Genomic DNA, 26,722 nt, shown 5'->3' on the forward strand with positions numbered 1-26,722 from the left:
CTTGAAGAAGAGAGAGAGTCTGATGGAGGGTAAGGCTTGCCTTAGGGTATCCAGCCCTATGGCTTGGGGATATGGTCAGGCTCATGAAGGGGGGGGGGCATTTCAGTGTTCAAGGGCCCCTCCTTTGCAGAATCCACCCCTCTACCCCAGCAAAGTAGCCTCTTGTTTTTCTTCTAGTGTTACAAATCATCCAAAGATCACAGCCCTCAGCTGGATGTGAACTTGCTGGGCAGCAGCGTTGTGCACAAGGAGAAACAGGTACGGAAGAAAGAGCACAAGCTGAAGATCACTCCGATGAATGCCGATGTGATTGTGCTGGGGCTGCAGAGCAAGGACCAAGCTGAGCAGTGGCTTCGGGTAAGCGGAGTGCACCAGACCTCCAGATGTTTTTGTTTTGTTTTGTTTTGTGTGGCCTTGGCTGTCCTAGAACTCGATCTGTAGACCAGGTTGGTCTCAAACTCATAGAGATCCACCTGCTTCTACCTTCCAGAGTGCTGGGATTAAAGCCATGTGCCAGCACAGCCCAGTTGACAAGATGTTTTTGTGAAACCACTTAATGTTTTGAGATGTCTGGCCAAGCCAGTATCCTAGGAGGGACTGACAGGTACTTCAGTCCCTTCTGAAGAATTTTAAGGTGGTTATAGACTGTCATGTAGAACAGAGGGGCCACTATACAGACAGATGTGCAGTTTGGAGGATCTGGAGAATTCCTGAGCCATTATTTGACTCTGGAAAGTAAAACCTGGTGTGCATGCATGCGTGCACGGTGTGTGTGTGTGTGTGTGTGTGTGTGTGTGTGTGTGTGTGTGTATATGCATGTGAAGTGATCTTAAGTTGGTTTTTTAATACATGCAGAATGCTCAGCACTGGACCCAGTGTATACCAAGTACAGGACCCTTGGCCAGCTGAGGCCCAGAGAATGCAAGGGGCTGGTCTGGGTCTGCAGTGTTCTCGGGACCCAGGGCTGAGTTGCTGGTTGAACTCTTTCTCTTGCCCAGCTCTCCCTTTTGGTTTCTGTCAGTCCTGTCCATCCTCATACTCATAAGTTCACTCACACATGTGCGTACATGTATACCGGCATACACAGACACTGCACACATGCACACATAGTTATGGGCATGTGCCTATACAGGATATGCGTGTGCATACTGTTCCTATGTCTGGTTCCCAGGACTGTCCCTCTGTCTGCTCAGACCTGCCTATCCTTCCCCAGACCCTTACCCTCTCTCCCTGGTCCCACAGCTCTTGCTGGAAGCTTCAAAGACAAGAGCACTGTGCAGAAGACACCAGCTCTGTGTCCTCCATGCAGATGAGCGCAGAGGTGGCCTGGCTCCGGGAAGCTGCCCATGCCTGCAACATGGCAGGATGGTCAACTCCCTCCTAGGCAGGACCTCCATGTATTCTGGTCTAAGCTAATAAGGACAGGAATGAAGGTGCCTGTCCTGTATTCAGTACCTCACACTGAGTCCTCACAGCTACAGTGTCTAGTGTTATAGATGCAGTGACTGCTGATTCCAGGCCCTGCCTTCCTCCTAGGAAATGCTGCATATCCTTCATGGTTCTGTGCTCCTAGCTGGGGGCAGGCTGGGAAGGAAGAAATGCCTTGCCTCCTCTTCCCCAGGGCTGTGCTTCCTGCAGTCCTTTGCTGCCTCTGATTTCAAACTCACTTCTACAAATGATTGTAGGGAGAGACCAAAAACAGAGGGCACTTGAAACTGCTCTTCCTACTTCCAAAGGGTTTCTGGAATGGGTGTGTGGGTGTGAATGTGTGTGCACACACCTATGCACACACACATTCACACACACACATACACACATACCTGTCTTCCCTCATACTTTTACCCCTAGGTGGTCCTGGGCTCAGAAGGGGGGTGCAGAGCTGATTAGTGAGATCAGGGCCACCTCTGACCTGTGTAACTACAGGCAAGGCACCAAATACCAGTTAAACAGGTCCTTTCTAGAAGAGGTGAGGTGGCCCATGACTAGTGGCCCATGGTCAGCAAGTGTGCAGAGTTTACATCAGATCAAAGTAGTATCCAAGCCTGCTTCCAAACGGTGTGGAGACCACAGTCCTGGCAAGTCAGGGAAGCATCAGCAAGTGTACACTCACCATTCATGACACTCACAACAGGACAGAACCCTTGCCCTCATGGTGGCAGAAAGGGGGCTCATGGTGTCCAGGGATGCAGAGGCCCCTGGCACACCCTCCAGATTAGGGGTTCCTACAGGGAGTGTGTGAGTGAGCAACTGTGTCCCCGGAACACTTGTGGGCTGCGACGGGGCACAAGTGTGTCTGTTCTTGGAGGGTCTGTGTTTTCTGCCACGAGGGCGGGGCAGCGGGGCCATACAAGGACGGTGGCCTCTGTTCACAGTGCTTCTTCAATCCAGGTCATCCAGGAGGTGAGTGGCCTGCCTTACGAAGGAGCCTCAGAGGGCAACCAGTACACACCAGATGTTCAGCGCTTGAACTGTCAGAAAGTAAGGCTCCACCCTGCCCAGAGGAGAGGTCCAGTTCTCTGTCTTCTTAGTGAAAATCAGAGTGTCAAATCGAAAGTCTTGTTCTTCACTCTTGTCTTGCAGCCCAATTAATAAGAAACACACAATGCTTGTTGGATAAGAGCAGGAAGTGAGCTTGGCAGGAAAATGGATGAAACGCTTATAGACCTTGTCTTGCTTAAGGAGGAAACATTACTGAAACAAAAATCACTTTGCCCTGTGTTCCTTTTTTATATAAAACTTTAGTGGGCTAAGTTCATTGCACATAGTGATGGGTTTCAAAGGACATTTTCATACAAGTGTGTCACACATCTCCATCCGCTGGTCCCCCTGGCCATTTGTATGTCATACATTAATTATTTTATGTATCTGTATAGAACTTAGGGGCCCATGCAGCATTTGTCTTTTTGAGTCTGACCTATTTTCTTCCATGTGACAATCTCCAGTTGCATTCATTTTTATTTTTTTGTAAGTGATGAGATTTCATTCTTCTTCGTGGTTGAATAAAACTCCATTGTATTTATAGGATGCATTTTCTTTTATCATCTGTCGATGGAGTCTAGACTGATCTTGCAACTTGGTTGTTGCAAATCACTCTGTATTCTTAAGCTGGCGATTTATTTTGCAAGGCTGAGGCTCATGCCCCACCCCCACCCTTAGTCCCTAGCCTCCAGGTGGAGCCATCCCTATGCGGCTCCAGCCAGTGGCTCCAGGGCTGCCTTGCACAGTGCTCTGGGGAGCTTTGGTTTTAAGGATCAAGGAAGATGGACTAAGTGTGTCACCTGCGGGTCACCCTTTCTAGTCCCAAGTATCAACAGGTAGAGAGCACACAGCAGTCACAGGGGCATGGCTGTCTCAGCTTGAGTCTCTAGCACTGACAGAGCAGAAAGACAGAGGGCACATGGAGCGCTTAAACAAGGAGAAGGAGGAAGAGGAGGGAGGCCCTTTATTCTCTGGAGGCTGAAGGCCACATGGAAAGCCCCTCCAGCTCAGCAAGAGGCGCGTCTTCAGGGTCTCACTCCTTGTTTGGCTGCCAACAGGAATGAGTCTGGGCTCCCTTCCCACAGGGTGAGGACGAGGGTCCTCCCTGCAGGCTCCCTTCCCACAGGGTGAGGACGAGGGTCCTCCCTGCAGGCTCCTTTCCCACTGGGTGAGGACGAGGGTCCTCCCTGCAGGCTCCCTTCCCACAGGGTGAGGACGAGGGTCCTCCCTGCAGGCTCCCTTCCCACAGGGTGAGGACGAGGGTCCTCCCTGCAGGCTCCCTTCCCACAGGGTGAGGACGAGGGTCCTCCCTGCAGGCTCCTTTCCCACTGGGTGAGGACGAGGGTCCTCCCTGCAGGCTCCTTTCCCACTGGGTGAGGACGAGGGTCCTCCCTGCAGGCTCCCTTCCCACTGGGTGAGGACAAGGGTCCTCCCTGCAGGCTCCCTTCCCACTGGGTGAGGACGAGGGTCCTCCCTGTAGGTGCAGTTTCCCACTGGGTGAGGATGAGGGTCCTCCCTGCAGGTGCAGCTTCCCACGGGCCATGGGCCACTGTCATATCAGGTCCAACAGCTAGTGTCCTACCAGTGACCTCAATACTGGCTGGTAGAAGTTTGGTTGGGTGGTCTCTAGCATACTCACAAGAGCCATGATTCCCTTTAAATTTTAGTTCTCAGGGTACTTGTTCCTAGCAGTGATCACTGTCTGTCTCTTTGTTGTCCACAGCCAGATATAGCTGAGAAGTACGTGTCAGCTTCGGAATACGGGAGCTCCGTTGATAGCCACCCTGAGGTCCCAGAGACCAAAGACGGTAACCAGGCTATGGCCCTCTGTCTCCTGGGTGAGAGGGCCACAGTAGTTAGGGTTTGAGACCTGGCTGTCTGGCTCAACCCTAATTGTTGTGGGGGTAGCTGATTCTAACATAGCCCCCAACAGAACAAAAGGAGAGAGGACCAAACCAAAGTTAAGTTTTGCCACAGGCTGGGGGAGAGAACATCCTTCCAGCTCTTCTTTGCTGGTCCTGTTTCAAACCTCTTTGAGGCCACACCGTCTATAAAGATTCCCAGTGTTCATCTACACTGAGGTGCCTGTGTATCTCCACGAGTGCATGACTGGGAATAGCTGACGTGGCCTGGCGATCCTCATGTGGGGAAGATGTGTATGTGCATGGGTGTGCACATGAGTGTGTGTAGGCTGGGAGGGATGAGCAGGGAGTGGGGATGGGTTTGCATGTGGGCAGGCTGTGTCCAGCACTGATAGCTTCTCTCTCATCTTAACAGTCAAGAAGAAATGTTCTGCTGGCCTCAAACTGAGCAACCTAATGAACCTGGGCAGGAAGAAATCTACCTCACAGGAGCCCCCAGAAAGATCCCTTGAGACATCTAGTAAGACCCATGGCGACCACCACAGCCCTGGGCTTCTTCACTGTGTAGCACTTGTCTTAGAAGGTGAACCCACGCAGAGAAGGCCGAGGATGCTGGAGAGCACACAAAGCTGGGGTTTGGGTTTGTCTCCCCTGGGTTGTTCTTTATGCTTTACCAGGTTCTGTCCTGCTACAGTGTTGGGTCCTTTGAGGAAGTAACGTGTAAGTGGTTGGTAGCATCTCAGTGTTCTCTTAAGCACACAATTTTATTGCTCTGTGGTGTGGGTACGACAGGCAGTGTCAGAGCAGGTGGGTGGAAGGCACAGTCCTTCACCTGAGTGCACATGGGACCATCTTCATAGTCAGGATTTGGGGCATGAAGAACCTTTCTTGCCCTGTGACCAGAGATGGCTTCATGGACCTGACCTTGGAGGGGAGGTGGGAACTAAGTAGGTTTAACTGCCTGAGAACTGGAGAAAACCCTCTGAGGTAGGGACAGGTGAGACCTGTTGGGGAAGCCGAGTGGCAGGTTCAGAGGGCAGGTGTGGGTGCTGGTAGGTTCTCACGGGTTATCTCTCCTGCTGTCACTCATAATTGAAGAAACTGAGGTCAAGAGGGAGACAGGCCAGGCCTAAAAAATTATCCTGGTGTGAAATATCTTAATTCCCAGCCTGGGGCTTCTGGCTGCAGCCCTCTCTGGGGCTTGGAGGCTATTACTGCTCACCTCTGGATCTTTTTTATCTGTCCCACTCCTGGGTTCTTTCGTGAGACCCCAGTTCTCTTGTTGCTTGAGGCCTGGAGGCCAGCTGGGTGGAAGACAAGGCTTTCCCTCTGGAGCATTCTGCTTCCCAGGTTGGGGAGTAGCCTGGTCCCGCCTGTCACTGAAGCCTTAGGAAACAGTGCACAGCCTGGGAGCCTGGTCCCAGTGTATCACTGTCTGCGATGTGACCAGATTATCTCTGGAACTGTTTCGTTCACACATACTCTTCTTCCTCTGGCTGGGGACATGGTGGTGAGGACACAAGGGCTCAGGAACTCACCCTTCATACATTTGATCTAAATTTCTTACTGTTTAGAGGGCCTGGATGGCCGCAGTAGCATCAGCTTAGAGCTCAGGTTCCAGTCTGTCTTCCATATTGTGGTGTAGAGATACACATGATCCCCGCTACCCACCATGTGACCCACTGTGGGTGGGGCTGGAGGGAGGCTGTCTACTCTCAGCTCCTGCCTGCTCACCTGGCTAGGGCCCAGAGCAGCTGCCAGTCACTTAGAATGGAGAAGACCTATTTCATAAGACTGTGTATTTGAGGTGAGGCTTGGAGAGAAGACAACCTGTCGCACACGGGTGTGGAGAAGGCCCAGGAGCCAGGTTCTCCTCATCTTTGTTGCCTCGAGGACAAGGGTGCATCGGTGTGTAGGTAGAGTTTTCCTGCCTGGCCCACAGTCAGGATATATCTCTTTCACCTGCCAGTCCCACAGCCTCTCAGACCCGACCAAGTAAACACAGAGACTTATGTTGCTTTCAAACTGTATGGCCGTGGCAGGCTTCTTGCTAACTGTTCTTACAGCTTAAATTAATCCATTTCCATTAATCTATACCTTGCCACATGGCTTGTGGCTTACCGGCATCTTCACAAGCTGTTTCTCATCGTGGCGGCTGGCAGTGTCTCTCTGACTCAGCCTTCCACTTCCCAGCTTAATTCTCCTCCTTGCCCCGCCTATACTTCCTGCCTAGCCAACGGCCAATCAGTGTTTTATTGATTAATTAGCAACACATTTGCCATACATCCCACAGCATCGGTGTGTGGTGGCAGTTCATTAACCTTCATCAGAAAGGGTGGGGGAAGGGCTGCTCTCCCCTTGAGAAGCTGAACACATCCATGCAGGCATCCTGGGTGCACCCTGCTTCTGGTAGCTTCTGTGTGCTATGGGGGAGCGGGGTCCCTGGTCAAAAGGCTGCAGACCTGGGTTCGGCAGGGGAGCTGGTGCAGTTCCTACGGAGGCAGGTGTGTCCAGTGGAGGAGGTCAGCTGAGTTTACTGCACTAGGCCCTAGACTTTCTAACAGAAGGTAGACTGAGTCAGGGCTAGAGAGGGCGTGAGCACACCTGCTCAGGAGAAAAGAGGAGGGTTAGGCACTGTGGGTTGAGTCTGGACAACGTATCAGGGAGCTGAGGGACCTGAGGCTTCAGAGGTGGCAGCAGACTCTGTGGCCAGGAGATCTGGCCTGAGTACTGGAAGTAAGGGTTGCCTGTTGGAACACAGGGAGGCCTGGAGACGAGGTCTGGTCAGGGAGCCTGCATCCTCTGCATCGACTCCCCAGTTCTATAATGAAGGACAAATCCCACATTCCTCTGGTCATAATTTTGCCAAGAACCAGGACAGCTGTACTGCCCTACCTCGGCGGGCCTATTTACCCAAAGGAAGAAAAGAACATAGTCTGAGGCTCTCAGCTTCAATGATGATGCCACAGGTTCTGAAACAGGTGCCTTCCCTAGACACTGGTTTTCTAGGTCCCCTGCAGCCACATCCCTGTTGAAGTGTCCCTTGCTAGAGGAGTTGTCCTCTTTAGATGCATCCCCTCCAGCGGCCTCTTTCTCCTGTCTGCACATCCTTCTGCAGGCTACCTGAATGTGCTGGTGAACAGCCAGTGGAAGTCACGTTGGTGTTTCGTTAGAGACAGCCACCTGCACTTCTACCAGGACCGGAACCGGAACAAGGCGGCCCAGCAGCCCCTCAGCTTGCTGGGCTGTGAAGTAGTTCCAGACCCCAGCCCGGACCACCTGTATTCCTTCCGCATCCTCCACAATGGCGAGGAGCTGGCCAAGCTTGAGGTACACTGGCTGTGGGACAGGCAGGCAGGACAGCTAAGGGTGGGCAGTCTCAGCTGTCGACTGAAATACTGAGGATCATGATACCACTGAGACAGAATCAGTGTGGCTTCATGTCATATTTACCTCCATTATCTGCAATTGTTTGCATTTTTTAAAATGTCCGTTCTTATTCAGACCTCCGGGTGGGTAGCTTTGTTACAGTGGTGGGACCATGGGCAGCTTCCTGCACTTAGGGCAGTCGGGGAGTACTTTCAGTACCCACAGTTGCCAGAGAGGCCTCTGAAACTCAAAGGAATGCTATTTACTTTGTATGCCACCAGCCAGGAGAACCCAGGGGCCCAGCACACAAAAATGAGGGCTGTCAGGATCTATCTGGGATCAGGACTTGCTCTGTGATACAGCTGCATTCTGGCCTCTCCCTGCCTTGGTTTCATGCACTGTTACAGTTACAAAAACAAAAGATGACATAATGCAAGCTTGCTAGGAGCCCCACAGGCAGGACGAGTTCCTCGCACACAAGTAAGCACTTGCCCATTAACTCTGGATCCAGTCGTCTTCCAAAGTCTGCTTCAATGCTGCCCTCTGGTGGCTGAATCGTCTACACCAACAATGATTGCATGGAGACATGCTCATTTGCCCACTAGCCCACAGCCATTCACTGGATGACAGAGAAAACTGGTCTCTGTCCTCAGAACTTATTTTCTAGTTTGGTAGTATGGTGACATTTGGCTAATTACATGATTAGTTGTTTAGTTACAGTTTCAAGGAAGGAGAAGGGCACCATGAATGTTGGCTGGGTGTAGGACGAGGCTGGGAAAGTGGGCAGAGCTTGGATCCTAAGACCTTGGGAGCTCCTGGGGGGTTCAGGAGAGATGACATGATCGAAATGGGATGTTAAGATGCTACTATTTGGGGGGAAGTGTAGATGGAAAAGGGGCAAAAATAAGACCACCAGGAAGCCACTGCACCTGTCCAGTGTGGGGATGGTGACCTAGACCACCAGGAAGCCACTGCACCTGTCCAGTATGGGGATGGTGACCTAGACCACCAGGAAGCCCCTGCACCTGTCCAGTGTGGGGATGGTGACCTAGACCACCAGGAAGCCCCTGCACCTGTCCAGTGTGAGGACAGTGACCTAGACCACTAGGAAGCTGCTGTACCTGTCCAGTGTAGGGACAGTGACCTAGACCACCAGGAAGCTGTTGCACCTGTCCAGTGTGGGGACAGTGACCTAGACCACCAGAAAGCCCCTGAACCTGCGCAGTGTGAGGACAGTGACCTAGGAGATGCCTTTGAAAAGTGGTATTGAGAATTCCAACAGGAAATAAATGGGGAAAAGAAATGAACTGTCTTCCTTTTCTGGTGGCTGTAAATAATGCCTAACAGAAAACTCAGAGGAGGAAAAGCTGATTTGACTCATGTCATGCTAGAGGGGATGGCATGATGGCAGAGGTGTGAGGCAGCTGGTCACGTGGCATCCACAGCCAGGAACCAGGCAAATGCTGGTGCTCAGCTTGCATTCTCCTTTTTATTTGGTACAGGACGCCAGTCCATTCCACATTCAGGGGGTTTCCCCCTCTTCGTTTAAACCTTTGTGGAAACATTTTCACAGACTTGCCCCAAGGGGTGTCTCCTACATACTTCCACATACACTCAAGCAGTGAGGATGAATGTCACACCAACCCAAATTCTAGTTTGGTTTCTAACTGCAGCTTTAGAAGTGGAGCAGGACTGTGTGGCATAATGCCAGAGAGGTAGCTAGTTTTGCTTATGAGAATAAGCCTATGGCTTTTACAAAAATAATGTTGACATTTGAGTAGAAATGCTCACTGCCTGCAGTTGATTCGGATGATTGTCCCCTAAAAGGAAACACACCAGACTGGCTGGGATTGAGTTGGAAAACTAACATGGCTTCTTGCTTTTGTATTAGGTTTTTCAGATTCCTTGACATTATTGATATCATAAACAAAAATAAAATTGAACATTGTTGTTTCTTAGGAAGCATCTCAGTGGTCTTGTGTGCGTGGGTTAAGACGATGAAAGGGACAGTGACCATCTATGAAATAAAGAGTCAACCTACAACGTATACAGTCATTCAGTAATCAACACTTTCAGCAACTACTAACAGTTTATAACTCTTGATAATTTTTCATAGTTTTACCTTGAGAATGTGGTTATCAGCTTCTAGAAACGTGTGTCTATAAATTGCATGTGATGCTCCCTGCTGATGTCTGGAGTGTCACTGAGAATGGAACCATGGTTTCACTGCCGGGAAATGCTATTTGGGTTCATCATTAGCGGATACAGTGTGCTGGGTGCCCTGCGCAGGTTGTCTCATGCTTGGTGGTAGGGATGGGAGTGAGCTGTTCTGGCCTGGGGGAGAGACTGGCAAGGATAGCATTCATGACTCTCTGTCCTTCTAGGCCAAGTCCTCGGAGGAGATGGGCCACTGGCTAGGGCTCCTGCTTTCAGAGTCAGGCTCCAAGACAGACCCGGAAGAGTTCACCTACGACTATGTGGATGCTGAAAGGGTTTCCTGTATTGTGAGTGCGGCCAAAACCTCTCTCTTGTGAGTAAGAAGAGGCCTTTCCTTGCATGTCTTCCCATCCAGCCTTGCTTTCAGACCTGGTGGGTAGCTAGGGCAGCGTGGCCACCAACAGCATGGGGTCAGTTGATTCATGCTTGGTCCTGCATTAAGGGGATGCAAAGGGGGAAGATGGGAGCTGTTTAGCACAGAGACCCAGATGAGAGCCAGCCCCAGGGGAGCTGCATGGCACAGCCCAGGGAGACCCAGATGAGAGCCAGCCCCAGGGGAGCTGCATGGCACAGAGACCCAGATGAGAGCCAGCCCCAGGGGAGCTGCATGGCATAGAGACCCAGATGAGAGCCAACCCCAGGGGAGCTGCATGGCACAGAGACCCAGATGAGAGCTCTCCCTGGGGTCCATCTTCTACAGCCCTGGTTACTCTCCAGCTCCCAAGGACAGAGTAGGTGACTTCCCTGACTCCCCTTGCCCTTCCTCTGGACTCCTCACTGGGTCTCCAGTACATTCTGGGATATGCAGGGTGAGGTAGGCATTTCTCCTTTACACACAGACAGACAGGCTTGGGCAGGGGTGTCTCGGACAAGGAGGTGCTGCCAGTTTTGACAGAAGCCAGCTTGGCTGCTGAAATGGACCTGTTTCCTAACATACAAAATGGGGATGCATCTTGTCTGAGCTGCCCCAGGTGCACTGTGGTCATGAAATGTGCTGGGATCTTGGCGCTGGTGCTAGGTTGGATGTATAACAGTGAAGAGCCTGCAGAAGACGACCATAGGAGTCTGGGGGACTTGGGGTAGGGCAGTTTGTTTCCTCTGGAGGGGAAATCTAGACCCAAGAGTTCTAGAACAAAGAAAAGGAGATGACTCTAGCTGTGGGGGGTGGGCATTTATCTCAGATCTCTGTGTAGCCAAGGGCCTTTACTCTGCATTCTTTGAGGCTGGTGGGATTCTACAGGGTCCTAGAAGCTTCATGCACCCATGTATGTCTTCCAGACTGATGCAGAGAAAGTTCTCAGAGCCCAACACATACATTGATGGCCTGCCTAGCCGGGACGGCCCGGAAGAGCTGTACGATGACGTGGAGATGTCGGAGCTGACGGCAGTGGTAAGCACTCGGCAGTGGCATGGACAGTTGGGTCCTTCGGCCAAACCTTTGTCCCAGGGTGTCAGACTGTTTCCAAGATGAGCAGCTCCCAGGCCACCTACAGGGCCATCAATGCAGGCCACTCATCTTTTGTGCAAGGGGTTGCGTGGTCTAACTTGGATGCCTGTCTAGAAGAAACACCCAGTTATTTGCTCTGGTCAGGGATAAGGGTAGAGAGTAGATGGTGGATAGTGTCACGTGGGTGCAGTGACGCCATCAGCCTTCAAGGGCCCTATCAGTAGCTGAGGTGCGCTGAGCATGTGGTGGCAAAGTTTTGGTTCCGGAACCAAGAAGTTATTGCATGGTTGGCAGCTTTGCTCCCTCAATCTTAATGCCCCCCACACCTCACCCACCCCCCAACACCCCAACCCCCCCACCCCCGCCAATAGAAAGACCTTGATACTTTCCTCTTTACAGAGTGCTGTGTCCCGGGTCTTCTGCCTTTGGACTCTGCCATCCCACCCAGGGTTCCTCTGGAAGGAAGGGGTCAACTCCTCCAGCATGGGAGGGGACAGGAGCCCTGAGGCCAGGTGCCTTACAGCCAAGGGAACAAGGCAATAAAACACCCCCTGACTTTTTCCTGTAGGTAGAGCCTGCCGAGGAAGCAACCCCTGCTGTAGATGCTAACTGTGAGAGTGAGCTTGACCGAGTGTACCTGGACCTCACGCCTGTCAAGTCCTTCCTGCACAGCCCCAGTGGGGTACAGGCACTGGCCTCTCTTCCAGCATTACCACAGCTGGATGACCTAGCTGAGACCCTCACAGTAGACCCAGGCCCAGGCCCCACCCCAGATGAGCCACATGCAGGGTCTCCAGAAAGCCTAGAGGAACAGCAGGTACAAGCCATCCCATCTACAGGTGCCCAGCCACCCTGCCATGCCCTGTAGTCATGGAGCGTGACTTCTCTTGGCACAGAGGCAGCTGGAGAGTCAGGAGCCCTCGGAGCCCTCGGATCCCACGGAGCCCACCTTGAGAATCACCACAGTTAAACTGCAGGCCGAGCAGCAGAGAATCTCCTTCCCAGCCAACTGCCCTGACACCATGGCTTCTAGCCCCACCAGTGCCAGCCCACCTGTGAAGGACAAGCTGAGGGTGACCAGTGCAGGTATGTGGACTAGACACAGGCTTAACATTTTAGACATGGTGTGGTGATGTTAGCTTGAGTTCCTCCCTTTCATTTGAGGAGACAGGTTAAAAGAGGTAAAGGAGGTGAAGGAACCTGCCTTAGAACATAGCCAAAAAAAAGTGAGGGACCAACTTTCTTCCCAATCTCTGCTGGGCTAGCATCAGCATGGGTGTTCTGTCACGCCCTAGGTTCTATCTAAGTCTAAGAAGTGGGCTTAGGTCCAGCCCTCATCATCCACCCCTGCTGATACAAGCCTTTCCCTGTCTGGGTCTGTAGAGATCAAACTTGGGAAGAACCGGACAGAGGCTGAGGTGAAGCGGTACACGGAGGAGAAGGAAAGGCTGGAGAGGAAGAAGGAGGAAATCCGGGGGCACCTGGCTCAGCTCCGCAGAGAGAAGCGGGAACTCAAAGAGACGCTGCTAAGATGCACAGGTAGGGGCTCCTGGTTGAGGGCCAGGGTGGAACCTTGGCCCAAGACACATGGGCTTTGAGAGGGAAAGACTGGGATTTGTCAATCTGCCTTCTGGATCTTTCGACCTAAGCCCCCTCACCCTTTGGTCCAGATCCACAGATCCTCAGGCCAGTGTCAACAGCACCAGCAGGTAGTTAGGTTGTTCCCAGGCTGAGACCCGGGTCAGCTGACAGATGTCCCAAGTCATCCTTGCGCTAACCACACCTGAAGTACACTGTGATTTCCAGGCTGTTGGTTTTTGTTTTTGTTTTTTTTTTTGGTTTTTCGAGACAGGGTTTCTCTGTGTAGCTTTGCGCCTTTCCTGGAACTCACTTGGTAGCCCAGGCTGGCCTCAAACTCACAGAGATCCGCCTGGCTCTGCCTCCTGAGTGCTGGGATTAAAGGCGTGCGCCACCACCGCCCGGCCAGGCTGTTGTTTTAAGTGTATAAAATTGAGACACTTCTAAAGAACTCTGAGGCCTTGTAGTGATTTTCCAAGGTCTCACATCATTCAGGGGAGGTTTCCTAGCAACCTGCCTCTGAGGCCCTTCTGAGGCCCTTGACCTGGACCCCACTGGATATTTAAATCACAGAGTCTTGCCATCAAGTACAACTGGCTTAGCAGGTTTGGGGACAAACACAGCAGGTTCCTGGGAAGCCACATCAATTGAAGGAAGGTCTTGGGGATGAAATGGCTCCACTTTTTAGTTGTCCAGACAGAGTCCATTTGTCCAGCAGTGAACCCATTTAAAGTGCACAAGAGAGTATTTCTTCATATATTCAGTTAGCAGCTGTATGGGTGATTTTTCCATTGCTATGGCAAAATACCATGACCAAGGCGGCTTATAAAAGACAGAATATATTGTGGGGCTCATGGTTCTGGAGGGGTTGAGTCCATGACTGTCATGGTGGGCATTAGTGTAGATGTAATGGTCTGATTAAATAAGAAACACAGAGCCAAATGCAGAGTTAAAAGCCCAAGAGGTCAGAGCAGTAGCTAAGAGCTGACACTAAAACCGCCTTCTTACCACCCACTGCTGCTGCCATCCTTCCCCTGAGAGAGAGCTACTTCCTATGTATCTGTCTTTTTATTGACTTTCTGTTCTGCCTTCTCATTGGTTGTAAACCCAACCACATGACCTCCTCGTCACTGCCTGTCTATACAGACCTCCAGATCTTCTATGGTTTATATTGAGATTAAAGGCATTTGTCTCCATGCTGGCTGTATCCTTGAACACCCAGACTCTGCCTGCCATGTGATTGGATTAAAGGCGTGAGCCACCACCGCCGGCTTCTTCTATGGCTTGCTCCCAGGCAACTTTATGTATTAACATACAAATAAAATCACATTTCAGCACAAATAAAATATCACCATACGTTGGGGCAGCAGGCAGGCGTGGTGCTGGAGCAATAGCTGAGATCTCACATGTTGGGACAGAACCACAGGGAAGAGCGCGAGCACTAACTGGGAATGGTGTGGGCTTTCGAAACATCAACGCTCCTCTCCAGTGACACCCTTTCAGCAAGCCACAGCCCCTAATCCTTCCTGATAGTTCCACCTACTGGGGACCAAGCCCTCAAACATGTGAGCCAATGGGTGCCATTCTCATTCAGACCACCACAGCTGCCATCACCACAATTTATTTCTTGGACCCCAAAGAGAGTCCGTCTCTGTAGGCAGACACTTCCTGTTTCCCTTCCATCTCTATAAGTGGGATTCCTCATTTTTTTAGGGATCGGCACTCTTAGATATGGTATGTCAGGTTTTTATTGCTATGATGTAATATCTGAAATAAACAACTAAGAGGTGGAGGGAGGCTTTATTTAGTCCATGTTTGTTTGGCTGTTTCTGAGTGTGGGAGAACAGAGGGAAAATACACCTTTCAAAGGCATGTCCTGAGAGCCCACTGTTTCCAACAAGACTTTATGTCCCACAGTTCTATCATCCCCCAATAGTCTAGTAAACCTTGAATCTATCAATGGATTCAACCATTGCTTAGTTCAAAGCCCCCATGAGCTCATCTCGGGGAGTGACCTCAGACACACCACAGGCCTGCTTTCCTCATCTCCTGGGTGTCACTCACTCTGGTCAAACTGGTGATCAAGATTAGGCATCATCAGCTCACAGCAGCAGAAGGCTGGGACGTGAGGTAACGGAGCTCACCACAGCAGTCCTTGGAACCCCTAAATACATGAGAAGCACTCTGAGGAAGTGGTCTAGGCTTCCCCGGCTCTCTGACATAGATATTCCAGATAGGGAAAAAGAAACTTCTAACTATGGCTTATTCTCCTGGCAAATGGATTCTTTGGTCTTATAGTCACAGGGAAGAAAGTGGTTTGAAAGCATTGATATTGGATAGAAATTATATATATATGTATATATATATACATATATACATATATATATATATATTAGTGTATATATACACACTAATTTCAGAATCCCAAACATCACTACACTAGTTAACTTTTCCTCTGTGTATTTTTCTGAAACAGTGGCTCTGTTACTGCTTGTCATCCATCCAGGACTGTTGGTCGTCTCTCATAAGGCTTAAGAATAGCACCTCAGGTTTCCTGTGGTCCTTAAGTGGAGCTGGGGACTCCATGTTAAATATAGGTGATGCTGTACTTGCTCCAGCAGGTAATCATTTCTTAACTCCGGGCCAAGGAGATCCAAGGCTAAAGACCACATTCAGGCTTGGGAAGCTGGAAGCACCAGAGGATAGAGGCAATAGTATGGGTCAGGGTTACAACATCCCAGCCACACTCCAAGGACCATTGGTAAAGTTGCTTTCAGGCTTGAATTGAGTGGTTAGAACCTCCCAGAAGGGACTTGGGCTCAGACTCAGGTCTGCCTGTGGAGCAGAGCTTCCCTCTGGATTCCTTCAGCCTATGAGAACAGAGTCACTCAAATTTGCTCTAGAAGGCTGTCTACTACACGTTGAAAGGCCCATTTCCACATTTCTATGTTAGATCCAGGCCTGTGGTCCACATGAAGGGGTGCATGTAAACCCTGACTCTGTGCAGCGTGGTTCCCTGGCCTTGGCAAGTTTAATTCTTCTGCAGATAAGGGAGTCCTGGCCAGCCTGGAGCAGAAGCTGAAGAAAGTGGAGGAGGAGTGTCGGATAGAGGAGGGCAGGCGTGTGGACCTTGAGCTCAGTATCATGGAGGTGAAGGACAACCTGAAGAAGGCTGAGGCTGGGCCTGTGACGCTGGGCACCACTGTGGACACCACCCACCTGGACAACATGAGCCCTCGCGTGAGTGCTGGGCACTGTGGCTCCTCTGAGCTGTATGTCGGGCTTCCCGGACACACGTCGGGAGGGGTGGGTTTTCTATGTACAAACTCTTGACCCAGCCAGCCCTTGTTGTCCGCTTTAGCCACAGCCCAAAGCTGCCACCCCCAACCCCACTCCAGACTCCACCCCAGTCAACTCTGCATCCGTGCTCAAGAACAGGCCTCTTTCAGTCATGGTCACAGGCAAAGGCACGGTCCTGCAGAAAGCCAAGGTAAGCGGCCAGCCCCCGCCCCTCGGGCCAGTGGAAGTGCTGTAAGGTGGAACACTGTGGCTTTTGGCACTAGCTCTGAGTGAGAGGTGTGCTCTCAGGAGAAAACTGCCATGGCTCAGTCTTCATCACTGATTAACCAGAAAGGTGCTTAATTCAAGTGTTCTTCCCAGTGAGCCTGAGGGCATCCCTACCTCTCAGTAGATTCCAGGGGTGGGCTGTGACTGAAATGGTTTTAATCCAAAGGGTTTCTACCATCAAAACCAAAGAAGCCAGTGACAAAAGGCTCACTAAAGTAAAAACAGGCACTACTCCCATGGCATGGTTTCTTGGCCAAGGACTCAACAAGAAGCCTCGTTAATCCTTAACTTGTGTGTATAATAAGAAATGTGCCTAGAGCTACCTTGGCTTTGACAAACCGAGGATTCTCTTTGTTCCTGTCCTGGGTACTTGATGAGATGGTCAAACACCCATGCCAATGGGGAACTGTTAAATCCATTTCATTGCATGAGCCTCCTACCCCCTTACCACTGCAGACATCACTAATCAACCACCACACTCTTTGTTCCTGTCCTGTGTACTTGATGAGATGGTCAAACACCCATGCCAATGGGGAACTGTTAAATCCATTTCATTGCATGAGCCTCCTACCCCCTTACCACTGCAGACATCACTAATCAACCACCACACTTGGCTGAACCACAGCCTCAAAACCTCTCCATAGGTACTCCACACAGGAATGAGGCTAGCTGTACTTACAGCTGCTTTTGAGCTTAATAGTTTTTCTTACCTTTTCTACATCTATGAAGGTGGCTACAGAGAGATAACTTTCTTTTTCGGGTGCTTATGTTTGGTACTGTAGGAATGGGAGAAGAAAGGAGCCAGTTAGGAAACAAGAATCACCTGAAGACTCTTCTATGTCAGTGTGGACCTTGGTGACAATCCTGCTTCAAGTCTTTGATAAACAGCAGCTCTGAGGAAGGGTGAGTCTGTGCAGAAGAAAAAGCAAGGAATGAGGTGCCGTGAATGGAGCTTCGGTTAGAGGAAGGCACAGTCTCCTCTTCAAGCCAAAGGGAATACAGCAGCAGCGGCAGCGGCTTCTCTGGAGACCTAAGTCTACTGGCTGTTAATGAGACATTGTACTTTTTCTTTTTTTAAGATTTCATCCATCTATTGTTTTATCAAGATTTTTAAGTAGTGAAAAAATAGCCACATGGCTTTGAGTGACAAGAAAATCTACCCTTCTGACCCCTTATCTTTTATCCTGTATCTGGCAACATTAAGGGTTAAATTACCCTTGACTCCACACTGGTGGGCCCTTACATAGTCTTTGATGATCTTAAAGAGTGTTAGCCACCAATGGCGTGAACTCTGGAGACCAGTAGCAGGGACATATTTGGAACCAAGCTAAGGCACTGAGCCCACTAAGGACTTTCCCCCTAGTCCACGGCAGTTGATTCAACCGCCTTTAACAGACAAACTCTTAAACAAATGCTGTATTGTATACGGGAAACTCCCTGTGTTTACAGACTCCGTCCTGTGTCCAGGCCACTTTTACGAAAAGAGTTAGTTAATGGCCTCTTCATTCCCATTTTAAAGATGTTTTTAATTTCTGGTCCTCTTGCAAGAAAAACAGTGGTGAGTTAGAGTACTGGCAGCCAGTGCTGTCCTTTTGTGGTCTGTCTCTCTGTGATGGCATTAACACAGGTTGAAACATTTCATCTATCACCCACCCCATTTCTGGGCATTCAGAATCAGTTATCAAACACTGGTTCCTGAAGGCTAAATGTTTTTATGCATATTGTCTTTCTAATCCCAGGGCATTTATTTCCTGTGTCATAAACACTTGGTGATCTTTATCAAGTGGTGAGTTAGATTTTTTAAAATAAAATATTCATTATATTTTGGGTTTCCCTTGTATTTCATGGCATGACACTGGGCAAAGGTCTTGATTATTTACACAATGAACTTGAATGCACGCTGGAAAGACTGGCAGAGCCGCATGGGGTAGCCCAGCAAGACACTGTAAGGATCCTTAATCCAGCTGAAAGAGTTAACTGCTGTATAACTAAGGTACCAAATACACAGGAAACGCTCCAGAGGCTAATTTCATGCAAACAGTTGAAAGCCAAACCTCTGGAAGTTAAACAGGCTCCAACCAACTCTTGGGAAAAAGAAACACACCAATATGCAGAAGGCTGCCTATGCAATGATTAAGGAAATTCGGAACATAAATGTATTTATTTTATATTTAAAATTCAACAAGACCAAATTCTGACTCCTTGAACATGCTACTGCAATTTAAGAAATAAGATAACCTAAGCAAATGGAATAGCAAAATTGACTAGGAAGCCTTAAAAACAGACACTGGCAAGATTTTATAAGAAAATACTATGACTATAACAGTGTGAAAGTTTGGGAAATCCAGGCATTCCATGATAAAATTAGCACTGCTCCGATATGGAAATGTCCAAATATCACAAAAGAAATCTTATCCAGGGAGTCAAAAAATTGATTCACTGGTTGAAACCTAACAGTATGTAACTGTTCACATCCACAGTCTGAATGTGAAGGAAAAGCATACTGCAAACCTGCAGAGTAGTGTCTCAGCCAGCCAGACTGACCCACAGAACACCGTAATGGTGAGGGAGTCTCATTCTGGGAGCCTACGTCACACAGGTTGCATGTCACATCCTGCTGTTACCAGTGCTTCTCAGGTGCTTCCAGAGCTCTGCAGCGCTTCCCCTGAAAGCCCAGCTCCAAACAGCACAAGGAAGGGGGAAACCCACGGGAGTGGCGCGGTTAGGCGCCTAGTTTGCCACACAGACACAGGTGCTCTGGGGGCATGGATGACGACTCTCTCTTGAAAAGCCCCGCAACAGACTGGGCAGGAGAAGCATGTAAGGCAAAGCCGGTGAGCGTTGAAAGCTAACCTCCTAGTCACCCCTCGCCCTCAATGGCTGAGTTTGTGACGTCCGCCCTTCACTGCCACCACCAAAAACGAGGACAGCAATGCACTACCACTGACTTCTCCTACATAAACTCTGAAAGGAAGCCCCCGAAGGTCTTACTGTGCAGCACCCAGACCAACCACAAGAGAGAACCCTTCGCACAGTACGCCCCTTCCCTATACACAAACTGGCTAATGGGCCAAACTGCTGTCTGAGACCTTCCCAGGTCTTTCCCACACACAGAGCTGGTCACCAGAAAACCTCACAAATGGCACATAATCCCTTTTCAAACTAAATCCATAGGAGTTATCTTTTGGGAAAGGGAGAAGTCCACCTTTTGTGTCAAAACCATCACTGCGTGGTACGCCCGGCAGATGCCTTCCTCCAGGCATTACCACCTTTCAGCCTTCTCCCTAGCATTTGTGATGGTCAAAATGGCCCTCCAGCAGGCCATCAAGCTCCATGGCCTCTTCCTTATCCTCAGGAAAGGTGACAAACAGGTACAGGAGGTAAATACTGACACATTAGCAGTTTCCAAGATCACCATAGTGATGGACAGCTGCAGCTGCTCCTGTCCCAAGCAGCACGGTCCTCTGTGGCAGAGGCTTGTGGGCAGGACAGCTCAGCTTAGAGCTGGAAGCAGATGCTCCAGAACTCCCAGGAGGTGCACCGGGCCACAGACAGTGCCTTTCAGATTCTGAGATGCCCAGGAGCTGGCTGGGGGGTTGGCTGCCGTCCTCTGGTGGGCTCTTGGTGGAAGCTATGTGCCATGGGGGCATCTCCTCTCAAGACGCCTGGGAAAGAGAGGTTGTTAGAGTCTTACCCTCAGCCAGTGAAAGGCACTAGATCAGACCCCCATCCCACCGCCCACACCTCCTCCTCAGCTGCCACTGGAAGCCAGTGTGTGCCAAGGGCTGAAAACCCATAACCCAGGGTTGTCTTGATTTCTGCCTGGTCTAAGAAGAGGAGGCTTGGATGCTGCTGTCCCCTGGGTCTGTCACCCAGCTCTCCTCAAAGCTCCTTTCCTCTCAAAGCTCCAGTACCTCACTCACAGCCAATAGGCTGTTCTCATGTCACCAAACAAATGGAGATATTCAAGAATGGACACCAGCTACCACAGTGTCACCCACCTACATGTCTCTGGTCCCACATCCCGTGACACTATCCCCATGCTCCTAACCAATGCCCACCTCCCTGATGTCATGCTCATTTCCAGTGCACCTGACTCTAATGTCACATTCCAATACTACCAATGCACTGCATTGACACACTACTGGCTCTGTTCCCTCACTAGAATGGAGGCTTCATAAGGGCAGATCTGTCTTAGCTATCAGCCTGGATCTCCTACTCTTAAAAAAAAAATGCCTGAGATACGTAAGACCCTTCCAAGTGTTTCGTACAGAAGGAACAAATGACTGAATGGCACAACCTGCCTTCTGCCAAGTCTGTAGAACTTGGCAGGACTAAGGAGACCAACCCCATCCATGCCTGAACAGCAGGGATCCACTCACGGTTCTCACAGTGGGGGCCTTCCCAGCCACCCCGGCACTTGCAGCGGTAACTGCCATTCTTTAGGACACAGGTGCCTTCATTCATGCATGGGCTGGGTTTGCAGAGGTTGACTGGCCGCTTGGCTTCTGCAAAGGAGAATGTGCCCAAGCCTGGGTCAGATACAGAGGCCCCTATCCTAAGCAATCCTAGTTCAGTCTTAAAGGCCGTGCAACTGAATTAACACCAGAGCGTCTCCCTTGGTCCTGAAGCAACAGCTTATCACGTGATTGATGAGATTGGATCCTTGGACCCTTAAATGTATGATATAGTCACACCTGGGACTTCGTGGGACTGTCGGAGTTAGCACAGAAGCTGACACACGGCAAATGAGGAGTAGGAAGCTGTCTTCCTCGTAATGACATGTGTGACGGCTCAGACAACTCTAAGGGAGTGTGCTCCCTCCCACTCACCTCTACATATCCACTCAATGAGCACATCCTGGTGGTACGGTAGGTCCGAGTAAGCTGCCACATGGATCAGGGAGTCCCGGGGACCAGCGAGCCTCCGCACTGCCTCCCTGAGGACAGCCCCCACGCTCACAACCAAGACTGAGATGCCATTGTCTCTCAGCTTCTGGGCAGGGACAGTAGCATCTTCTACCCCACTCCCACCTGTGAGCATCACCACAGCTTTGGGGACACCAGGGCGGGCGCCCCTTTGGACACTCATCACCTTGTCATCAATGTGCAGCAAGGCTGTGCCAGCAGAGCCCACACCCCCGAGGTAGGGAGCCTGGCTCATGGCCCGCAACACGGCAGCACGGGTGAGATGGGTGTCCAGGCCGAAGGCTGTCTGCACCTGGCTGCCGTACACCACCAGGCCAACCTGTGCCACATCAGGGTTCACATCAAAGCGCAGAGTGCATTTCCTGATGAAAGTCTGCATCTGGGCAAAGTTCTCAGGTCCCACTGAGGCAGAGGCATCCAGCAGGAACACCAGGTCCAGTGACTGTGCTTGGCAGCCTGGAGGAGCAAACAGAAGAGGTTCCTTGTCTGGACCTGGCTGGTGTAGCAGGGACTGTTCTTGACTGGGTGAGGTCAGCCAGTGTGCTGACTGCCATGTAGTCTCTACTCTCCTCATAACCATAGCTCACCCTTCTAAAATATAAGCGTGAATGCAAGTGGCCACTTTGGTGCCATTTCCCAGTCTCCCTGGCCACCAGATATGGCTGCGCAGTAGTCTCCATCTAGTGGAATGTGCTTTCCAAGTTTGAAACTTTAAATTCTAACATGTGCAAGTGGAAGCCACTTGCCTTGCGCCTCCCTCCCCCACCTTTTCCTTCTCACTGGCTGACAAATGGTGGCCTTGGACCTCAACACAGAAGCCACGAGATGGCAAAGTCAAACCACCTGCTGGCTCAGGCCATGCACCTCTGATCTGATAGAAGCCTCCAACATATGGAATCCTTTTGGAGACCCCGATGGCCGCTCTTGCAGTTCTTTCCCCGCCCCCTTATGCCATGTGCTGCCTCTGGGATACAAGATGCTAATATTACGATACCTGCCCTCTATGGACTGGTGATCTATGACATGTGGATGGGAAATGAACATGTATGTACAACAGAGTCAGCAACACAGTAGAGAAAGTGGGAAAGGGCCAGAGGGGACAGCAGGACAAGCCGTGGCTTGGGGATGCCTGGGGAGGTGACATTTCTACTAGCTCTGGAGGAAAAAGGGTGTCTCTAAGTGGGGAGGCATCTTCCTCCATCTTCCAGTGGGGTGTAACGGTGGAGATTGCAACCGATGGACAGGAAGTTCTCAGAAGCCAGCAGAAGGGGCTCAGGTTGCTTCCAGATGCACAGAGAGCCACTGGGAAGGATTAAATATGGAGTCAGAGGGTCTGGTAGCCTGATTTATTGGCTTTTAAAAACCACACTGGACATAAGGAAAATATAGAAACTGCCACACACAGAAGTCTGAGGAGACAGGCCCACTAACTGTCCCGGGCAAAGGGCACTGCTGGCATTCAGGGACAAGACGATTTCAGGTAAAAGCTGAGACATCTGAGCAAAGGTGGACTGTACCAAGTAACAGTTCATCAGTCTTGGTCTGTTCACGGTAACAACGATCCATTCTAATGTGAAGGAACAAACACAGGAACCCTCTGCAACTGGCACATCTCTTCTATCTCTGCAACTGTACGTAAAACCCAAATCATTTTGCCGTAGGAGACTGGCCTAGAGGGACAGGATGGGGCTGGGCATGGCTGTCCTCATCACTGTTATAGAAGTGAGGACTTTCGCCGCTGGGGACAGTAACATGGTCTGGGATTCTAAGTGCCATGTGCAGTTCCCTCCATTCAGCTCCTCAGGGGAGCACTGAAGTGCCCTTTTAAGGATGTTAGAGCTCTGATGTCTCTGGTACTAGCCCCGCCTCTGCATGCACATGCCTACTCCCAGGGCTGCCACTCTCCCTCTGCCTGCTACTCACAAAATCAGCCCTGTGGGCAACGAAACAGAACAGAACAGAAAAGTGCCACAGCACATTCCAGGTAGACAGGGTAGGTATTGTCTTAGAAAATGTTCGCTTTGTGTGTGCACATGTACACATACATATGTCCCAACAATGCATTTCTCTTTAATGAGCTACCAACAGAGAGGCCAGGAAGAAGCCACTGTCCTCAAGCAGGCTTGGTAGACTCAGAACTCCTGAAGACTAATAACAATGATCAAGCATAGTTAGTAAGTAGCAATGATGGGCAGAGTGCTTGGACATGCTGAGGGTATGTGTGGCTTGTCTTATCTAGTCCTCACAGGAAGTCCCCACAGAGTGCTACACTCAGTCCCTGCTGGCCGTGTGACTATGATTCTAGTCCCCAGCACAAGCACTAGAGAAAAGAATGGTTAGTGGTGCCCAGAAGAAAGATGGCCCTGCCTGCCGACAAGCCAGCCCTAGGTTAGGCTGCACAACTTTACCTGGCCGTGGCTGGCTGCACAGCCTCCTCTGTAGCTCCGGGATCTGGCTGAATAGGTCCTGAGGGTCTGCGTAGACCATCACGTGCTTCAGGCTGCCTGTGATGATCTCTAGCTCCGCCTGCACGATCTCACTGCCCACGCCCAGGAGGAGTAGCTCCCGAGCCCTTGCGTGATCTGCTGGCCCAGCCACATCATCCTGTGAGTGTGATTCAGTGAGCAGAACCACTACTCTGCGTGGCCTGTCCTGGCCTGTCCTGCTGGCAGTCCCAAAGCCATGCTCTGTCACCTGCAGCAAGGCACTGCCAGTCAGGGTTGGACCACCATGGAAGGGAACACTGTCAAGCCTCCTGACCAGGTCTGGCACATCCTGGTACTCCCCGACAGGCACAGCCACCATCAGATCCCTGCTGTAACTGGCCACCCCAATGCGGGCCCGAGAGTCCTCACTCAGCACGGCCTGCAGGAAGTGCTTCACGAAGGCCTTGGCCCGCCGGAAGCCCTCCAGAGTGGTGCCTGCAGAGCTATCCAGCAGGAAGAAGACATCGATCCTGCATTCCAGGCTCAGCTTTGGGGCTGTCAGAATCACAGTGATACAGACCGTCATCTAGGGCCACTGCAGTGTGCAGACCAGCCCCACTTGAGATGCCTCCACACCACTTCCAGCACAAGGAACCTCACAGGAAGACACTGGAGGGGAGAGACTGGCGCCCCTGGGTGTAAGTGTCCCATGCTCACGACAGAGACAGAAGAGACAGAGGTAGACCGCTGCTTCCAGCCTCTGCTGAGGGATGCAGTACAACTGCTTTTCGTAAAGCAAAATGCACCTACCCTCTGACCTTAGCCCCCATGTGGTTAGTGCCCTTCGAGCCCTGAGATAGCTTTGTCAGCTTTTAAGGTCACGGAAATACGTTCCTACACTTCTTCTAGAAGCTTCCCTGTTCTGCTTTTTACATGTACAGCTATCATCCTGGACTGACTTTGAGTAGGGTTGAGGTACGAGATTCCCTTGTTCCATATGGATTGCCGACTACGGCAGCAGCACATTTGTAAAAGGTACTTAACAGCTCTCACCGTGTGCCGGGCACTGTGCTGGGCACCTCACATAAAGCTTATCTAAACTCTGCCCTCCCCTGCACATACGCCTCCAGGAGCTGCGGCTCATGGAACCTTCATGGCTTTAAAACCAAAAGAAGTCAGAGCTCCTTACTCCTCTTTGGTAGGAGATATGAAAGGAGCCACAGACATGTTAAGACATTAGGCAGCGGCTACTCAACGGCTCTGCCGGCGCCAACATCTGGATTAATCATGGAGTATCTGAGGCTGCGCTATATGACAGATCAGTGGGCTACGGGGAAAGAAGGCGACGGGGAAAGAAGGTGGCTTAAAAAGGCGGCTTTCTACCCAGCAGCTAGCAGGGGACAAGAAGGACGGACCCAGGCCCTACCTGCCCCCAGGTAGTCAATCTTGGGAATCCCAGGTATACATACCACAGTTGACTTCCCCTCCGAATGCCAGCGGGCAGAGGCAGTGGTACCTATCCACACCCTCTGGAATGCATGTGCCTCCATTTTGGCAGGGCTGGGAGTCACAGGGGCCTATCAGAGAAATACTCATCAAAAGCCAAGAACACAGGCACAGAGTGGAGAGTACTGACTGATGGGAGGTCCCTGCCTGCACCATCTATAGGAGAACAGCCAAGAAAGGATCAAATACCTAGAAGAGGGACTGGGCACAGTTAGAAGACCTTGGCAAGGCCCAAGACAATTAGAGGCTACTCAAGGATGAGTATGGAGCTGTGCTCCCACTGTGGTATTAGGATACTGGCCATCATTTTCTAAAGGCTGCTGAAAGGGCCCAGAGGGGCCATAATGACTAACTTGTGTTTCACTTGAGTTTACTAAGGACGGTGATCTCAGTAGCATCAAGGTAGAAACTGCATGGCTGTGGGCTGATGGGCCCCTTTCTTTATTAAAGAACTACCTATGGTTGTCTAAGGCTTCTGCCTCCCGGCACAGAAGAGCAATGAGTTTTCATCACACTGCAGTCAGGCCACCCAGTGATGAATGCAGCTGCCTCTGCTTCCATGGGCACCTTGACTCACCCCCACAGGCTTCACTGTCCTCATACTTTTCCTACGATGTCATCAGTGGACATAAAGCACACTAACCCCTGGGATGTCCTAGTGTAGTAATCAGATCGGGAGGGTTACCTCCGCAAGGCTGGTGTGGAGCACAGGAAAGCACAGTGTAATCAAAGTTGGGCCGTTCTAAAGTGTCGGATCAACGGTACTCTGGGGTCACTAATTCCCCGAGTTCCTTGCTCCTTACCAGTTATTGAAATGCAGTTTAAACCCCCATGGCCTTCCTCCCAATGTCACAGAGAACAGGAAGGATCTTCACGCGTTAGTGTGAGCTTAGGGAATAGCTGAGTGTATTGCCATTGAAGCTGGCATTTTTTTTTTCCTTAAAAACATTAGTATATTATCATTTGCTGGCTACATCACTGTGGTTAAAGGCTAGACTTTTCAATGATAGAAACTGCTGAGGCAAATCCTGTGCACTCTCCTTGGCCTGCTGTCCTAGCAGCTTGGGCATCGTGGGGAACTCTCGGGGGCTCAGGAACTATAGCAACAGAGACTTTTAATTGAACATCTGTCATGAGGACGAGACCTGGGCTAACCACAACCCAAGCAAGGCCTCATTTCATCCTCACAGCCACCTTAAGACAAGAAAACTCCTGTTTAACCTCCATTTGCAGACAGGAAGCTGCAGCTCCTTGAGCAGAAGTCTCTCACTGAAAGTCAGGTGACTGTGCAAGGCAGAACAGAGACTCAAGCTCAGGTCACTTGGGGTCCACAGCTTCTCCACA

At 50.7% G+C, this 26,722-nt stretch overlaps 2 protein-coding genes across 2 annotated transcripts in view; one reads left to right on the plus strand and one right to left on the minus strand.

The window, feature by feature from the left end:
* Afap1l2 (actin filament associated protein 1 like 2) overlaps positions 1–18,310 on the plus strand; it is a 103,603-nt gene extending 85,293 nt beyond the window's left edge. Inside the window, exons 7-19 of the mRNA XM_059256132.1 lie at positions 178–357; positions 2,389–2,478; positions 4,202–4,286; positions 4,756–4,860; positions 7,459–7,670; positions 10,094–10,239; positions 11,205–11,316; positions 11,942–12,190; positions 12,270–12,459; positions 12,757–12,912; positions 15,998–16,191; positions 16,313–16,441; positions 17,301–18,310. Coding sequence (XP_059112115.1) covers positions 178–357; positions 2,389–2,478; positions 4,202–4,286; positions 4,756–4,860; positions 7,459–7,670; positions 10,094–10,239; positions 11,205–11,316; positions 11,942–12,190; positions 12,270–12,459; positions 12,757–12,912; positions 15,998–16,191; positions 16,313–16,441; positions 17,301–17,327 — 1,875 coding nt within the window. The 3' untranslated portion in view covers positions 17,328–18,310. The remainder of the gene's footprint in view (positions 1–177; positions 358–2,388; positions 2,479–4,201; positions 4,287–4,755; positions 4,861–7,458; positions 7,671–10,093; positions 10,240–11,204; positions 11,317–11,941; positions 12,191–12,269; positions 12,460–12,756; positions 12,913–15,997; positions 16,192–16,312; positions 16,442–17,300) is intronic.
* A 350-nt stretch (positions 18,311–18,660) lies between these two features.
* Positions 18,661–26,722, minus strand: part of Vwa2 (von Willebrand factor A domain containing 2) — a 31,917-nt gene continuing 23,855 nt past the window's right edge. The window contains exons 9-13 of the mRNA XM_059245845.1: positions 25,342–25,449; positions 23,855–24,427; positions 21,351–21,902; positions 20,901–21,026; positions 18,661–20,183 (exon numbers count right to left, since the gene is read on the minus strand). Coding sequence (XP_059101828.1) covers positions 20,080–20,183; positions 20,901–21,026; positions 21,351–21,902; positions 23,855–24,427; positions 25,342–25,449 — 1,463 coding nt within the window. The 3' untranslated portion in view covers positions 18,661–20,079. The remainder of the gene's footprint in view (positions 20,184–20,900; positions 21,027–21,350; positions 21,903–23,854; positions 24,428–25,341; positions 25,450–26,722) is intronic.

This window comes from Peromyscus eremicus, chromosome 1 (assembly GCF_949786415.1).
Source record: "Peromyscus eremicus chromosome 1, PerEre_H2_v1, whole genome shotgun sequence".
Lineage (NCBI taxonomy): Eukaryota > Metazoa > Chordata > Mammalia > Rodentia > Cricetidae > Peromyscus > Peromyscus eremicus.